Here is an 18,229-nt window from a genome sequence, read left to right as displayed (position 1 = left end):
GTCCAACACTCGCAACAAGCTACGGGCCAGAGGGTAAACAGGCGAGGATGGAATGGAGGAGAGATTGAGTCTTACGCCGTTCGGCGGAAGCCAAACGACGTTCCTCAGCTGCGACACGGCGGTCTTCAATAGCAAGACGAAGATCTTCTTCGGCACGTGAAGAAGTCTCACACATAGTCCGAGTGCACGCGGACAAAGTATTCTCAAAACGATCCATCCGCTCATGAATACCGGTAATGCTAGCCCGGATGAAAGCCTGGTCCTGCTGAGAGTCGACCGGAGGCTCTACCCTTGCAGTGGCTGCTACAGTGGAAGCATCCTCAGAAGGAGGAGGAGGTGGAGCTTGGATGAACAGGGGGGCAGCAGGCTGAGGGGTACGAGAATGGCTAAGAACATTGATCCACCGGCGCTTGGTAAAAATTTTAATCTTTTCGCCTTTTGGTTCATGGGGAGGAACAACGAAACCCTTGTGCTGAAGGAGCCAAGTGATGAAAAATGGCAAAGGCAATTTCCGATTTTCAACTCACGGAACCCGTGCATTATGAGCGTCATGCCAAAACTTCATAAATGTGGTCCAAATGAGCTCCGGGATGGAGAACCATTGGCCTTGGTCCATGGCATATAAGGCTTGCAAAAGGAGGCCCTTACGCTCGGTGCTATGCACCAAAGGGCAGACATTGTGCTTGAAAATAGTGTCAATGAACCAGAGGCGTTTCGGAAGATTGGTTTTGCGGATAAAAGACCGGGGCCTATTAGGATCGTCAACATTGCAAATGGCAGCGACAATCTGCTCCACAGTTAATGTATCCGGCTCCTCATATAAAGGGAGATTCTCATGATTGACAATGTCATCGGGGCACTCAATGGGGCAACCAGAAACCTGAATGATGTCAGTCATAGTGAAAGCATAGGTGGTGCCATCAATGGATGTAGTGAGAGAAATGGGTGGCTCTTCAGGGCATTAGAGATTCTGGTAGAAGAGGCGCACTACACGGGGGTAGGCAACCCTGGCAAGGGGCGCGCAAATGTGCTGTAGACGCCGGTTAGTCAATTCGGCTACAGCCCACGAAGTTGTGGGTAGAATGTCAAAGGCATCCGTGAGCGGAAAAGAAAGCTCGTAGTTGAGTTGTTTGCGATCCCTAGGATCACGTGGTTGCTCACGATTGACAGCACGGGCACCCACAGAGGGTCTAGGAGGGCGAGAAGGACCGGCACGAGACATTTAGAGAGGTGGACTTGGTTAAAGACTTTCAGCGAACACCTGGCGTGCACCACAAAAAGGAGAAGGTGAAAATGAGTGGGATGGATGATGAAACCTAAAAAATTTTGGCCCTGCAATTGCAATAACTACTCCCAAACAATCACAAATCTCCATTACATGTAAGCCCATCCTCCATTTATACCAAAAATGTGAAAGAGGAAGAGAATGAAGAAACTCACCTAACAATGGAGATCCACAGGCCCTATGGCCGCCGGATTAAGTGGTGGGGATGGGTGGAATTTGCCTAGAGGTGAAGAGGATGGTGAGGTTGATTGGTTTGGGTAGAGAAAGAAAGTTGGTTGCATGGTGATGGAAGAGGAAGGCCGAGAGGTGGTTGGGTTGGGGGTGAGGGTTGATTGGTGTATGAGAGAGGTGATGGTGTGCATGAGGGGGTGAGGTTGGGATGGTGAGGATGATGGTTTGGAGTTGGTTGAGTGTGAAGGGTGGTGGGAAGTTGGGAAGCCGAGAGGTAAAGTGATGGGGGTGATTTGTGTGAGATAAGGGAAGGTTTGGTGCCGAGAGGTTGGTTGTGGTTGGGGGGAGTTGGTTGTTAAAAGAGGAGGGGGGGTAAGCTTGGTTCGAGCACTCGAAGGTGGACTTCGAGTGCTCTAGAATGGGGCAGTGGGCTCGGTTGGCTTGGGTGAGAGAGATTGGGCAATGGCGAGCACTCGAAGCTTGGCTTCGAGTGCTCTAGAATTTGGCAGAGAGGGTTTGGTTTGGTGTTTGGTTAAGGGTTGCAGAGAGATGGTGTTGGATGGTGGGAGATGAGTGAAGATAGAGGTGCATGCATGCATGGGGCTTGCATGCATGCATGCAAGTCTGCATGGTGGCTGAGAGGTGAGGTGGTGGTTTCATGGTTTGGTTTGATGCTGAAGTTGCATGCATTCATGTCTTGCATGCATGCATGCATGTCTTGGGGATGGGTTGTGGGTTGTGATGGCCAAGAGTGGAGGGATATTTGGTTTGTAGAGGCTAAGAAAGAGAGAAGGTTGGAAGGTTGGTTGGGTGTGTTGGGTTAAGGAGAGAGATAGGAGTTAAGGTTTGAGTTGATGCATGCATGGGTGCAAGGTTCTGTGTGTGCGAGGTGGTGCAAGCATGGGTGAGTTGAGAAGTGGGTTGCAGAGAGATGGGATGGTGTTGAAGTTGCCGAGAGAGAGAGGTTAGGAGGTGGTTGAAGGTGCATGCAGGGTGTGGGGTTGCATGGTGGGATGAGAGATGTGGTCGAGCACTCTAAGCATGGAAGTAGAGTGCTCGAAGATGGGACAGTAGCCTCAGCAGCTTTGGGTTAAAACTTCAAGCAAGGTCAAGCACTCCAAATTGGAGCTTAGATTGCTCGAAATGAAGCCAGAGAGTTCAAGGAAAAATGCAAGGAAGCTTGAGCACTCCAAATTGGAGTTTGAGTGCTCGAAAGTGGGTCAGTAGGCTCAGAATGTTGTGGTTTAAAAGAGGTTATGCTTGAGCTTGATCTTGAAACCATGGAACCATCGATGAGCTTGTAGGGATGGAAGATGAGTGCATGGAACCATCCATCCATGGATTGAAGCTTGCAAGGATGGATGGTAATTGCATGGATTGAAGGCATGCATGTATGAACTCATCAAAGAATGCATGAACTCATGGACCTTGATGGAAGTTGAATGCATGCATGCATGCATGAAAACGTTGGAGGTTAAAATTTTGCGGCCATGATGTTTCCATTAACCATACATTGCAACAAAATTTTAAACTGTGCGCCATCATTTCATTCGAATGCAAGGATGGAAAATTGAAATTTGCCATGGAAAATGAAAATTTTTCATGGAAATTTCTCATGGAAATTTTTTTTTCTTTAACGATGCATGCATGAATGTAAATTGCATGGAAAAATTTCCAACTTTTACAACATCACACAGAGCATGGATGAATGAAATTTCTAGAGAAAAATTTTAAACTTTGCAAATTCATTCCAATCCAATGCATAGGAAATTTTGAGAAAATTTTCAAGCTTTGGAACATCTCTTCAATGCATGGATGAGATTAAGAACATTTCAACAATGCATTGAAGATGAGAGGCTATGCATGTGAGTGCCATGTCGAAAGATCCTATGAAATTGCTCGAAAGTGATGGAAATTTCCGGGAATGAAAATTAGAGCTAAGAAGGTCTAAGAGGCCAGTCTAAAATTGCGAAACACAGACCATTTCAGAAAAATCAAACTTTTGGCTTTTCGAAACCATTTCCCAGAAAATTTGCAAGGCACGAGCAATTTCAAAGAGAAGGAAGCTTGGAAATTGAAAGAATTGCTTCCCTTGAGTTGCTAAATTTAATGTCGATAGCTAGACAAAGCTAAAGCAGGCACTAATCCTCAAAAATTGGATCCGTCAAGAGGACTTCCTCAACTTTTCGGGTTAGGATTGTGCCATGCAAGGCTTAAGCCGTTGGCCATTTACCTTGAAGAGTGATCCACTTGCAGGATCATGAAGTTCGATTGCTCCATGAGGAAAGACGGTAGTGACAATGTATGAACCATCCCATCTTGACCGGAGTTTACCGGGAAAGAGTTTCAAGCGGAAATTGAAAAGCCAAACCTTTTGTCCCGGGGCAAAAGACTTCTTGACGATGTGTCTGTTATGAAAAGCTTTAGTCTTTGCCTTGTAGATTTTTGCACTTTCGTATGCGTCATTACGCAATTCCTTAAGTTCATTTAATTGCAATGCACGATTAGAGCCGGCTTGCTTGAGATCAAAATTGAACATTTTTATGGCCCAATAAACACGGTGCTGTAATTCTACCAGGAGATGACATGCTTTGCCAAAGACAAGTCGATATGGTGACATGCCAATGGGTGTCTTATAAGCTGTCCGGTAAGCCCAAAGCGAATCGTTTAGCCTTAATGACCAATCTTTGTGGTCCGGTCTAACCGTTTTTTCTAAAATGTGCTTAATCTCCCGGTTAGAAATCTCTACTTGACCACTCATTTAAGGGTGGTAAGGTGTAGCAACCTTATGAATGACGGAATACTTGGTAAGGACGGATTTGAGATAACGATTTCGGAAATGAGATCCGCCATCGCTAATGATTGCTCGGGGCGTACCAAAACGACTAAACATATGAGACTGAATGAATTGGATCACGACTTTATGATCATCGGTTTTGGTAGCCTCGGTTTCAACCCATTTAGACACATAATCCACCGCTACAAGGATGTACTCATAGCCATAAGAAGATGGAAATGGTCCCATGAAGTCAATCCCCCACACATCAAAATTTTCAACAATTAAAATGTTGGTGAGGGGCATCATGTCTCTTCGGGACATGGATCCAAGTTTTTGACATAGTTCACACGATTTGCAAAAATTGTATGCATCCCGAAACAAGGTAGGCCAAAAGAATCCGCTTTGAAGAACTTTGTTAGCGTTCTTTTTGGCACTGAAATGGCCTCCACAAGCAAGAGTATGGCAAAAATTTAGAATGCTTATGGCCTCGGTTTCCGGAATGCATCGCCGGATGATTTGGTCCGGGCAATACTTGAATAGTTCTAGATCTTCCCAAAAGAAATGCTTGACTTGGGAGAAAAACCGGTCCCTTTCTTGTTTGGACCAATGAGCTGGAATTTTGCCAACCGAAAGATAATTGACAATATCCACAAACCATGGAAGAGTAGAATGTGAAACTTGAAGAAATTGCTCATCCGGAAAGGAATCACGGATGGCTGCTAATTCTGAAGATTTCTCAATAAATAAGCGAGAGAGATGATCGGCGACAACATTGTCGGTCCCTTTTTTGTCCCGGATTTCAATGTCAAACTCTTGAAGTAGGAGGATCCATCGAATTAAACGGGGTTTTGTCTCTTTTTTCGCTAACAAATGCCTAAGAGCGGCATGATCCGAAAAGACGATGACCTTGGAGCCAAGAAGATAAAAGCGAAATTTATCCAAGGCGTACACCACAGCTAGCAATTCTTTTTCAGTGGTGGTGTAGTTCAATTGGGCATCGTAGAGAATTTTGCTAGCATAATAAATGACATGCGGAAGTTTATCCACACGTTGGCCCAAAACCGCCCCTAATGCATAGTCAGATGCATCACACATGATCTCAAAAGGAAGAGACCAATTAGGGGGTTTCATGATTGGGGCGGATGAGAGGAGAGTGCGAAGTTTGATGAAAGCTTCCATGCAAGCGTCATCAAAATTGAACGGAACATCCTTGGCTAAGAGATTACACAAGGGCCATGAAATTTTGCTAAAATCTTTGATGAAGCGACGATAGAATCCGGCATGGCCAAGAAAAGAACGGATTTGATGGATGGAATTCGGAGGAGGAAGATTAGAGATTAACTCAACTTTTGCCTTGTCTACCTCGATTCCCCACTTAGAAATGACATGTCCTAAAACAATGCCTTCTTGGACCATGAAGTGGCTTTTCTCCCAACTTAGAATGAGATTCGTCTCTTTGCATCTTTGGAGCACAAGAGATAAATTTTTTAGACACGAGTCAAAGGAGGAGCCAAATACGGAAAAATCGTCCATGAAAACTTCCAAGAACTTTTCAACCATTTCGGAGAATATGGACATCATGCACCTTTGGAACGTTGCCGGCGCATTGCATAGACCAAAAGGTATGCGTCGATAGGCAAAAGTACCAAAGGGACATGTGAATATTGTTTTCTCTTGATCTTGGGGGGCGATTGCCACTTGGTTATAGCCGGAATAACCATCAAGAAAACAATAGAAGCTTTAGCCGGCTAACCTTTCTAGGATTTGATCTATGAATGGAAGTGGAAAATGATCCTTCCTAGTTGACGAATTAAGTTTCCGGTAATCAATGCACACACGCCACCCGGTGGTAGTCCGTTGTGGCACGAGCTCACCCGCTGAATTTTCAACAACGGTGAGACCGGATTTCTTGGGCACAACTTGTGTGGGGCTCACCCACTTGCTATCAGAGATAGGGTAGATGATTCCCGCATCTAGCAATTTGATCACCTCTTTCATGACCACTTCCTTCATATTTGGATTTAACCGGCGCCGGACCTCTCTAGTAGGCTTTGCGTTATCCTCCATATGAATGCGGTGCATACAAATGGAGGGGTCAATTCCTTTCAAATCTGCCACTGTCCAACCAATAGCTTTTTTATGCTCTTGGAGCACCGCTAAAAGGTTGGTCTCTTAGTCTTTTTGAAGGTCCGAGGCAATGATGACCGGAAGGGTTTGCTTTGGACCAAGGAACACATACTTGAGATGGGCCGGGAGCGGCTTAAGCTCAAGTTGTGGCGGAGATAGCAATGATGGGACCGGAGGAGTGGTGGAAAGTTGGGGAAGTGGTTCTTTTGGAATTTTCCAAGGAGATACATCCATGATAGCATTAATATCAAGCAAGGAATTTACTTCTTGAATGGCCTGATCAACATCAAAGTTTGAAAAGTCAAAATGGGACATGCAAGTTTCAAGAGGATCTTTGCTTAGAATGAAGGGGAGAGATTCTTCGACCACTTCATCAATGACATCCACAAGAAAACAATCATCCTCATTGGAGGGATGTTGAGTTGCATGAAAGATGTGGAGTTTGACTTGCATGTTTCCAAAAGCAATGTCCATCACCCCGGTTCGGCAATTAATTGATGCATTAGCCGTGGCTAAAAATGGCCTACCAAGGATCACGGGAATGTGCTTTTTTGGGTCATGGACCGGTTCCGTATCAAGAACCACAAAGTCTACTGGGAAGTAGAATTTGTCCACTTTGATGATAACATCCTCAAGAATGCCTCGTGGATGCTTGACCGATCTATCGACAAGTTGCAAAACCACGGAAGTTGGCTTAAGATCTCCCAAACCAAGTTGTAGGTAGACTGAATATGGAATTAAATTCACACTAGCTCCTAAGTCAAGGAGGGCCCTCTCGATTTTGCTGTCACCAATGACGCAAGAGATTGTGGGAGCACCCGGATCCTTATACTTCGGAGGAGTGCTGTGCTGAATGATAGCACTAACATTTTCAGTCAACCTCACTTTTTTTGGCAAATGATTTTTAGAAGTGCGCTTTTGAGTGCACAAATCTTTGAGAAATTTTGCATAGGGAGGGATCTGCTTGATAGCATCCAGGAGGGGTAAGTTAATCTTCACTTGCTTGAAAACTTCCCACATGTCTTGAATTTTACAATTCTTGTTCCCAAAATGTGTCGACTCTTGAGGACGTTGAGGAAATGGAGCTTTTGGCTCATAAGTAGTTTCCACATTTGGGGTGACATGTGTGGGATTTTCGTGAATGGTATTTGGACAAGAATTTGGATTAGAAGAGCTTGAATTTGGATTTGAAGAGCTTGGATTTGGATTTTTCAAAGGAGAAACTTCCTCACTTTTGTATCCATCGACCTTGTTGTCAACCACTCTACCACTCCGAAGGGTGGTGATAGCTTGAACTTGTTCATGAGTCGGCCCACTCGGAGGGGGGGTTTCGTCAATCACATGCATTCCTCTAGGATTTTCAAAAGGTTGAGAGGGAAGCTTGCCCTTGTCCTTTTGAAGCAATTGATTCACCGAGTTAGCTATTTGGCCCACTTAATTTTCGAGATTAGCTATGGATTGAGTATGAGAGTGAACCATTTGGAGAGTAGGCTGCAAGGATGTCAAGAGTTGCTTGTTGACATCCATTATTTGCTTATTTAATGATTCCATCATTTGCTTATTTGCAGCTACTATCTCGTCAGTTGGACACACAGGAGGTTGATTGGAGACATTTGGATTGTAAGGAGGACGGTAGCTTGAAGAGGCTTGGAAAGGTCTACCTTGATATTGAGAAGAGGGCTGATTTTGCCGCCCTTGGTTTTGGAATTGGGAATTTTGTGGGGCTTGTTGCCACCACGAGAAATTCGGATGATCTCGCCAACCCGGATTGTAGGTGTTGGAATATGGATTGTTCCCGGGCCGCGAGAACATGGCATTAGCTTGCTCTTGGTTGGGATTGGGAAATTGCTCCGGTGTGGGGCAATCTTCCAAGAGATGGAATGGACCAGTACAAGAAGCACAAACTGAACTTGCCGAATTTTGAGACAATAAAGGAGGAAGATATGGTGCCATCAATTGGTAGAATTTATGAGCGATGGCATCCACTTGAGATGATTCCTCCCTTATTGATTTTGGTTGACAAGGGTTGGTGTTCTTTGCAATGGTTGAGGTCAGAGCCCTACGAGAATTATGTTGAAGTGAATTTTCGCTTAAATTCTCAAGTAGGGTCCAAGCCTCATCCGCATTCTTGGACATGAACATCCCACCACAAGAAGAATCAACCATGAATCTATGGGTTTCGGTCAAGCCGGCATAGAAAACTTGCACTAATTGCCATTTTGGGATCAAATAATGAGGACATTTCCGAAGAAGATCTTGTAGCCTTTCCCAAGTCTCATGGAGTTGTTCTCCATCAACTTGAGAAAAGCTTAGAATGGAACGCCTCATTTGGTTGGTTTTACTCACCGGATAATACTTCTTAAGGAATTCTTGTTGCAATTGAGCCCAAGAAGTAATGGAATTGGGAGCGAAGGAGTTCAACCAATATTTTGCCCTATCCTTTAGGGAGAATGGGAAAAGATGGAGATGGAGTGCATTGTCCGGAAAACCTCTCAACCGGATGGTCGAATAGATTTCAAGGAACTCATCAAGATGCTTATATGGATCTTCATTATCAAAGCCGTGAAATGATGGAAGCATTTGGATGGTGCTTGATTTGATCTCATATTGAGCTGCATCGATGTTTCGCATTACTATGCAAGAAGGAGAAGCATAGGTGGTAGGGATGAAATGATCTCTAAGAGTCATTGGTTCTATATTAGGAATTTCAGCCCTTTCATTCCCCGAATTTCCTATATTATCTCCCATTGTATTAAATTCAGTTTCAAGATCCCTTGTAAGAGTAGATTCACTAAGGTTTCTTCTAAGAGTTCTTTCAAGAGAATTGATATCAATGGGCGAATCGATTGTGGGTAGAGAGAGTGACCTACGGCCAAACATCAACAATTCACAACAACATCATCACAACAAATCTTTATCATCAACTCCACATACGATGTTCCCTTTCTCCTCAATTATCAAGACAGAAAAATAAATGGCCACGACAAGGACCGATGCTTGTACACGAAATTAAACAAGATAATAGCCTCTACAAGGGCTTCACAACTAAATTAACTACTTCTAAAATTAACACATGTACTGTATCTACAAGTTGAAACTAGAAGTCAAGAGACTTACCTGGGGTCCTATAGACTTACAATTTGCTAGCGTTCCCACGGCGCTTCAAGTCCCTAGAATCTTACAACACGAAAATGGTTAAACCACACGAAAAATATGCACAAAACACAATATGCACAATCAAACTAAATTTAACCCTAAACTTTGGTTGCTAAACCGTTTGCAATCCCCGGCAACGGCGCCAAAAATTTGATCGGTTGATCAACTAAACATCAACCTTTGCAATAACACGAATCATTGTAAAATAGGGCTATTGGTCGGGTAAGTCGAACCACTGGGACTGCGCTAGTCTAAGGCAACCTAAGTGTCTAGAGTCATTCTTAGGATGATGAAGGGGTGTTCATAGAGGTTTTGTTTGTTTGTCACTGAAACTACGAATTCAGAATGCATAAAATGATAAATTGAAGGAGATTAAAAGGAGTGAAACTTAGGTGGAGAGGACTAGGGAAATGAATCCACCACACACCTCATAAACATGCTAGCTTGCAATTAACTTGGGGAACTACTTATATAAATGACCATGATATATAGAGATGCATGATAACTGCACTATCTTCAAGAAGTTCATACAATCAGAGCTAAGTATAAACCATCTAAGTATAATCCCCTAGGAATGGCCTATCAAATCCCTTACTTTGTATGGTAAATGCACATGTAATCAAAGACTAAGTATAATCCATCCACGGTTGGTATGAACCATCTACCTAACTACATTAAACTAGGGGTGTAGTATGGTTCATCGTTCCTAGGAATGGACTATCAAAACCTTCACAAGACATGCCAAGAAAACCATTTCATATTCTCATCTCTATTCTCACTATGAAGATATAAGCCCTATAATCATGAAAACATACAATCTAAGACAAGATGATACATTTAACACAATCATTTATTGAATTGAAGAACATTTACAACATGTGTAAGTCTCTAGAATATGAAAAGATCACAAATACACTTCATTCCCCAAATTAAAACAAGATTATAGCATGCTTACAAAGGAGGCTTCATCACCTCCCTAGATGGAGGTTTAGTTACCCATTGATGCACTAGAGGAAGGAGGAAGCAAAGCCTTGACCTCCATTTTTGAGCTCCCTTCTTCTAGCTCCAAGAACACACCTTTCTTGCTCTCTTCTCTCTCCTCTATCTTGCAAGAATATAGGATAATATAAAATGTGTGGCCTCCCTCTCTCTTATCAAGCTCAAGTTAAAGCTCTCTCTCCTCCAAGGAACACCTCCAACCACTTCATAAAGAAGGAAGATGGCATTGAGGAAACCAATGTGCAAGTGGCTAAAATTGAGCCATTTTCGAGTGCAATCTGCCAGAATTTTGAGCACTTGAAGGGTGGTCTCGAGCACTCTACATTAGTGTAATGTGCAACATGCTCTTCTTGCTCAGCACTGACCTACTTTGGTAAAACGGCTATAACTTTGTGCCCCGAACCCCGAATGACGATCTATTTGAAGATTTGGAGAGCTGATTCAGTGCTTTAAAAACTTCATGTTTGATGAAGACCCAATTCTCAAGTCTGGTTGGTCGAAAATGGGGAGAAAGGCAGTACTTCAGTTCTGCCAGGCAGTTCTGCTCACCTCTGTTAAGAAGATCATAACTCCTTGCTCCGAACTCGGAATGATGAACCGCTTGAAGATTTAGAAAGTTGATTCAAAGCTCTAAATCTTTCATGTTAAGATGGAAATCCAGTTCTTGAGTTTTCTACGTCAAAAATGGCAACAAAATTCAGGTTCTACTGCTGCCAGAAATTCAGAATTGGCACCCTTTTTGTTCAAAATTCCACAAGGCATCATTTTTGCTTCCTTTTTGCACTTTAACCTAAAAATGTACAAAAACATGCAAATGGAGTTAATCTACATAAAATAATCAATTAATGGACTTTGTTAATGTAATTTAGGGCGCTTGAATATATAGTATTCAGCGCTTATCAGTCACATGTTAGAAAAAAGTTCCATTAATGGTAATCCATTATAGTAGTTTAGAAGTAAATTTTTAATGGATATGTTAGGTCAAATATGTGATGTTGTATCTCTGAACCTGTTAACATATGTTATATAAAAGTTATGGTGAGAAAGTCAAATTATGTTTGACACCATTTGTTTTGACATCTAATGTATAGTTGAAATTTGTTATATGAATTTGATCTGTTAACATATGGCACATGTTAGAAAATGGTTGCATGAATGGTAAAATATTATAGTAGTGCAGAAGTAAATTTTTTGTGAATGTGTTAGCTAAAAGATGTAATGTTCTATTTATGAAACTATTGGCATATGTTATAAAAAAGTTATGCTGTGAAAGTCAAATTATGTTTGCCACCAATTATTTGAATATCTAATTTAAGCTTAAATTATATTAGATGCATTTGTTATAGTAACATATGCCACATGTTTAAAAAAAGTTGCATTAATGGTAATTCATTATAGTAGTGTAGAAGTAAATTTTGAATGGATGTGATGTTGTATTTCTGAACCTGTTGACATATGTTATATAAAAGTTGTGGTGAGAAAGTTAAATTATGTTTGACATCATTTGTTTTGACATCTAATGTACAGTTGAAGTTTGTTATATGAATTTGATCTGTTAACATATAGCACATGTTAGAAAATGGTTGCATGAGTGGTAAAGCATCATAGTAGTGTAGAAGTAAATTTTATGTGAATATGTTAGCTGAAAGATGTGATGTTCTATTTATGAAAGTGTTGGCATATGTTAAAAAAAAAAAGTTGTGCTGTGAAGGTCAAATTATGTTTGCCACCAATTGTTTGCATATGTTGTGTACACTTGAATTATGTTACATTTATTTCGTATGGTAACATATGCCACATGTTACAAATTTCTTGGCTGGATGTTAATGCATTATAGTAGTGTACAACTAAATTTGTGTGGATTTGTTATATTAAATATGTGGTGTACTTATGAAACTGGTGACATATGTTATATAAAGGTTGTACAACTGTAGTATGTTGCATGTATTTGTTATGACACATGTTAAAAAATGGATGCATGAATGGCAATGCATGATATTAGTGTAGAAGTAAATTTGATGTGGATATGTTAGGTGAAAGATGTGGTGTTGTATTTATGAAACTGTTGGCATATATCATATAAATGTTATGCTATTAAGATACACTTACTTTTTTGTCATGTTTTTGTAGGTCTGCTATTATAGTTATGGCTATTGAAGAGCCAATTATTAACATTGAAGAGATAGATAGCGATTCGGTTTACGAAATTCCTAAAGAATAATGGATACCCCGTGTTGATATGCAGTTTGATTCCAAAGAAGCAGCTTATGATTTTTACAATGAATATGGTGGCAGAGTGGGTTTTAGTATTCGGAGAGAGTACAAAAACAACAGTCAGAAGGATGGAAAAGTAACATCTAGAAATTTTGTGTGTTGTAAGGAGGGAAAAAGAAGTGAGGACAAGAGGAACAGGAAAATAAAGAATCGAAGGGCTGAAACATGCACGGATTGTCGTGCACGTATGCTTATTGCCTTTAATATGGAATTTGGTAAGTACATTGTCAAAGATTTTAAAGATACTCACGACCATCCCCTCATCAGTGAGGATTGTGCCCACATGATGCCATCGCAGCAAAAAATAAAGTTTGTGCAAGCTATTGATGTGGAGTTGGCTGCCGATTATGGAATGCCAGTTCGTAAAGCCTTTGAGTTAAGTTCGAGGCAAGCTGGTGGTAGAGAAAGTATTGGCTTCATGAAGGTTGATGTACAAAATTATATTTGGACGAGAAGACAGAACGACCTTGAACTTGGTGATGTGAATTGGTTGATGAATTATTTCCAGACACAGTGTTTGGAAGATCCATCATTATTCTATGCCGTGCAATTGGACAGCAGTGCAATGATAACAAATATATTTTGGGCCGATTCAAAAATGATATTAGATTATGGGCATTTTGGAGATGTGTTGACATTTGATACCATGTACAAACTTGTTTATAGGAATCGGCCTTTTGCAGTTTTTGTCGATTTGAACCATCACCGGGAGACAGTTGTGTTTGGAGCAGCTTTCATGTATGATGAGACAACTGATTCTTTTGGTTGGTTATTCAATACATTCTTGAATGCCATGTCCCATAAAGCACTAAGGATGATCTTGACCAACCAAGACGCTGTAATGGCAAAGGCATTAGTCCAGGTCATGCTCGATACAAAACACCTTCTATATACATGGCACCTAATGCAAAATGCCCAAAAGCATCTTGGGAATTTGCCTGTTGGTGGGAATGGCATAAAAAGTGTGATATCAAAATTAATGTACGAGATTGAGGGTAAGGAAGAATTCTTACTGGAATGATCATGGATGGAAAAGGAATTTGCTATAGAGAATAACAAGTGGTTGGCTAACTTATTTGGTTTGAAACATGTATCGGCCAGGGCATACGTTAAACATGTGTGGTCGGCTGGTATACGTACCACACAGCTTATTGAGAGCTTCAATGCTTACTTAAAACAGTACTTAGCGAGACAATATGCACTGCCAGAGTTTTTCAAGCATTTTGAAATGCTTTTGTTCTACAAGCGATACAAGGAGTATGCAGCTAAGTATGACTTGCTGCATAAGATGCCCAGGCTGAAAGCAAGGTCTCCTATTTTAGATCAAGTCAGATGTGTGTACACTACTAACATCTTTGACCTTTTTTAAGAACAGTTAATGGTAGCTTGCATGAGTGAAAATGTCCGGAAGTGCAACAACCTTGGTAATGGGGTTTTTTCATATGAAGTTACGGTTTATAATGATAACTTCCATAAGCTCGTCGCAAGGACACATGACGACTTATTATCATGTTCATATGGAAAATTTGAAATGGAGGGTATCAAGTGCAGCCACACTTTGAAAGTCCTTAAAGATGTTATGTATGCCAATGAAATACCCAGCCACTATATTTTAAAAAGGTGGACCAGAAATGGCAAGGATGGCAGGGTGGAAGACATACTTGGCAGCGATGTTATTACAAATCCTAGATTAGAAATTAGGCGACAACACAGGATCCTTTGTCGTTATCTAAGTGAAATTTCTGCCATTGCATCAGTGAGCGAGAAGGAATTCAATAATGTTTTGGTGCAGGTGAAAAGTTTGAAGAAGATTACTCAAGGAGCACAACCTAATCCTAGGCCTGCATGTAACCAAACCGCACGAGCCAATGCCATGGGAAACAGCTTTACAAATATAAAGCTAAATATTCATGCGCAAACCATAGAAGGATTGACTCCAAAAGGGATTGCCACAAAACATACATTGAAAGGAAGAAGATATAGGCTCATACCTGCTTTGGAGAGAGCCACTGCGAAGAAGAGAAAGGCCATTGTGCCAAGTCGCAGTCGTACTACGACAACCCCTACGTATATTTTAAACAATGTGAGTCTTGTATTATGTTTTATATATCCCCTACCCGATCTATAGTCTAACGTACTGATGAACTGTTGATTTTTGGTGAAGGGTGCTGAAGTACCAGTAGAGTTTTTCTGCTCCGATGAATGTTATATGCCAACATGTTCAACACAGGGCCACGAATGGGATAACTATCTGGCTACTTATTTTGGTTAGCCCATAACTCCATTAAATAACCAGGTATGTGATGTCATCTAAATTAATTAAAGTCATGAAATTATTTAAGAATCAAAATTTAATGAGCTATTTTTGCATGCATGTGATATAAAAAGGGAGTTGATGTAGATGTTGTACGTAACACAAATTTCTCACCAATGATCCAAATGCTAAACATGAATTCTACATTTGAGCAACAAGGGTTCCAGGAATTACCATGATATGGTAGCAGGGTACAAAAAGTGTACTTCATCATGATTTCTTCGTTATTGCCATGGTTGCACTTCCTTTATTTTGCTGAGTGCTCAAGATATTATAGGGGTGTCACTGTACATGATATCTTTTATTGCAGTATATTTGTTATGTTAAAAATATTGTATTTAAGTCAGAACTGCACTTCCCTTTTTATATTGAACACTTTATATTTGAGCATTTATTCCTTGCCTTCATTGCAATTAAATGGTTTGTTTAGAACATTAAAGACCCTGCTTATTATTTTCAATCTACGCGATGCCTCAGATCTATATTTAGGGCATCTGTATCTCCATAGCAGTCATCCCATCCCATTTTTAAATTGACAGCCCTTCAAAGTATAAGCAATGGCTAGCCATTGGTTTTACCTTGTAGTGAAGGGCCAGAATGTTGGTATATACACGAAGTTGGCGGAAGCAAAGGCACAGACACGAGGGTATGCTGATGGAAGGTATTACCCATACAAAACTCATGCATAAGCTGTTTGAGCCCTAGGTAGATGGAATGCCCACTTCCATGGTGAACTGTTAAACATGGATATTGGTGCGGTAGAAGACGATATTAAAGTTATGGAAGGCGGTCCACCTCCACATCCGCCTGATCCAGATAGTGAGCGACAACATCGTATTAGGTATAATGAGTTAACAAATGCTAGGGGTGTAATTGTGGCAAAGAGCAGAAGGCAAGATCTGTCAATTCCAAGACCCCGTTCACTTGAAATGAAGCTCTCAGGTACATCAAATATGGATTCCGTGATTGGTCAAATCAAACGCGAGATCCGGCAACTATATATGAGATGGCGTAAGTTCCAGAAAGTGAAACATGTTAAAGAAACATACAAAGATCCGGCAGAACAGTTGGCCACCATCTTCAATGACCCAGACTTATAATCAGATTCAGAAATGTCCGATTTTTCAGAGCCAGCAGATGATGAATTTGTAATTCCACCTCCAAGACATGGTAGAAAGAAATAATGTGAGTGGATGTCACAAATATAATTTGTGGAGTTGTACCTTTATTGTAATAGTTATTATCCAATTAAATTAGTGGGAATAACATCAGAACAATTTCATATGTTTTATCGTAATTAATTTATATGTATTGTAGGAATGATTTCATAATAGAAGTCAAAACAAAAATAAACTTTAAAAGATAATTTTATTTGATAATGTACACGTGTACAGTTAGACAACATAAATGAACTTTAAAAAAATGTATTAATGATTGAGACGTTGTAACATATGAACAAATATTGGTTTTTTGTTTTACATTCATTCATGGAAGAGATGCCGCCAGAGAGTACAAATCACATCTTTTTTCATTCCTATCGTCATCAATCAATTGCAGTAGCGTCTCAAAACGCATTGCTTTTGTGTCTTCCTACAACGTTATCAATATTGTATGAATAAATGTAAGTATTAATTAAATTACTTTAAATATACTTGCACGTAAAACTTATCAACATATTTACTTACATGTTCAAATTCACAGGAAAAACATTCCCCATTCCACGCCTCCATAAACCTCATAACATAAAGCCCACATGATTCACTGAAACGAAAATACAAAACCAAGTCAAACCGATCAACTGTATTACAATTGGCTTACAACTAACCTGCCAAAACCATATAACCTCATGTTTACATGAAACACACATTCAATTATACATACCTGCCAGGTTGCTCGGGTATTTTCTTTGGTATATATGTACGATATTTTGTCAAATCTTCACCAACCACAATCCCAGCAAACTCTTTCTGTTGATCAAAGCAAGTTTTTTTAAAATATATTGCCACTAAAAATTCTTTATATCAACTGAAACTGCATATACGTACCAACAAATTAACATATCCTTTACATGTATGGGTTTTTCCCTTTGAACAAATGTAATCCACCCTTCGCTTGCGATGGTTTACCACAAACAATAACCAATGCCCATCTATGCATGACGGGAATAATAACTGCACCAAGATCAGTATAAAGTTAATCATAAAAAAACCAAGGTTTAAAAATTTATATCCAATAAATAAAAGACATACTCACCAACTGCGCTTGCATGGGACGTGGAAGAAAAGTCATCTCAGAATCCTTAATGTATTTTGACCAGACTTGCTATAGGACAGGCTAGCGTCGAGCTTTAATCTTTATCTTCATCACATTGAAATCAGTTATGAACTGTATCGCTCTACTACTAAAGCAGTACTTTTCCCCAGCAGGTCCTTCCTTCATGTTTAGTATATTCCCAAAGAAATTAATCACCTTTAAATAAATACATTTAATTTAGATAAATTCAATTTGTATACCATCAACAACCACAACTATGCATTAGTAATGTGCGAAATTCATTCAACTCACATCATCGGACAACCACCTATCATGGAATATACTTTGAATCTGATAACGACTTATAGTGCAACCAAACATGGAACCGATTATTTCACTGAAGAGATATTTAACAACAATGCTTGTAAATTAAGTATCATGCTCGCACATTACATATAAAAAAATGCAATAATTATTTAAACGCAATTATATGTAATGCAGAAGATGAAAAGTGTGCATTAAAAAACTTACGAACTATGTCCATCAAACTTTCCCATATATGTCAACAACATTTTCTGCTCCTTGGTGAGACGAACCATTTTATTGTTTTTCTTTACATAGTAAGCGTAAGCATATCCGCAACTTTTTATTTTCTTCTTCCCCCTTGCAACCTTTACAAGTCTTTCATTCTCTGTTAACTCACTGTCTCGACAACTGGCTGCAATAGCAGCATTCAACTTATTATTTTCCTCAGTACTTAGCAATAGACTGTGAGTTGGAGTAGAATAGCTCTCATTCTTTTCACCCTGCTCCTGCTCATCATCATCATTGCACTCTTCCTCACTTCTTTGATCAGTTTCTTCATTTTTGC

General features: G+C 40.3%; 2 protein-coding genes across 2 annotated transcripts; both read left to right on the top strand.

The window, feature by feature from the left end:
- Window positions 1–1,465: 1,465 nt before the first annotated feature.
- On the top strand, window positions 1,466–13,812 carry LOC132309453 (protein FAR1-RELATED SEQUENCE 5-like). Its single transcript, XM_059807761.1, has 3 exons — window positions 1,466–1,536; window positions 12,648–12,714; window positions 12,763–13,812. The coding sequence occupies exons 1-3, from the start codon at window positions 1,466–1,468 to the stop codon at window positions 13,810–13,812; spliced, it is 1,188 nt and encodes a 395-aa protein (XP_059663744.1).
- A 6-nt stretch (window positions 13,813–13,818) lies between these two features.
- LOC132309452 (protein FAR-RED IMPAIRED RESPONSE 1-like) lies at window positions 13,819–15,063 on the top strand. Its single transcript, XM_059807759.1, has 3 exons — window positions 13,819–14,118; window positions 14,167–14,874; window positions 14,956–15,063. Exons 1-3 carry the CDS (start codon window positions 13,819–13,821, stop codon window positions 15,061–15,063), a joined length of 1,116 nt encoding a protein of 371 aa, XP_059663742.1.
- The last annotated feature ends 3,166 nt before the right edge of the window (window positions 15,064–18,229 follow it).

This window comes from Cornus florida, unplaced genomic scaffold, assembly GCF_030987335.1.
Source record: "Cornus florida cultivar Cherokee Brave unplaced genomic scaffold, ASM3098733v1 CherokeeBrave_3.0.0_Hap2_Chr05, whole genome shotgun sequence".
NCBI classification, from domain to species: Eukaryota; Viridiplantae; Streptophyta; class Magnoliopsida; order Cornales; family Cornaceae; genus Cornus; species Cornus florida.
The sequence above is the reverse complement of the archived record's forward strand: the minus strand, read 5'-3'. Positions and strand labels throughout refer to the sequence as shown.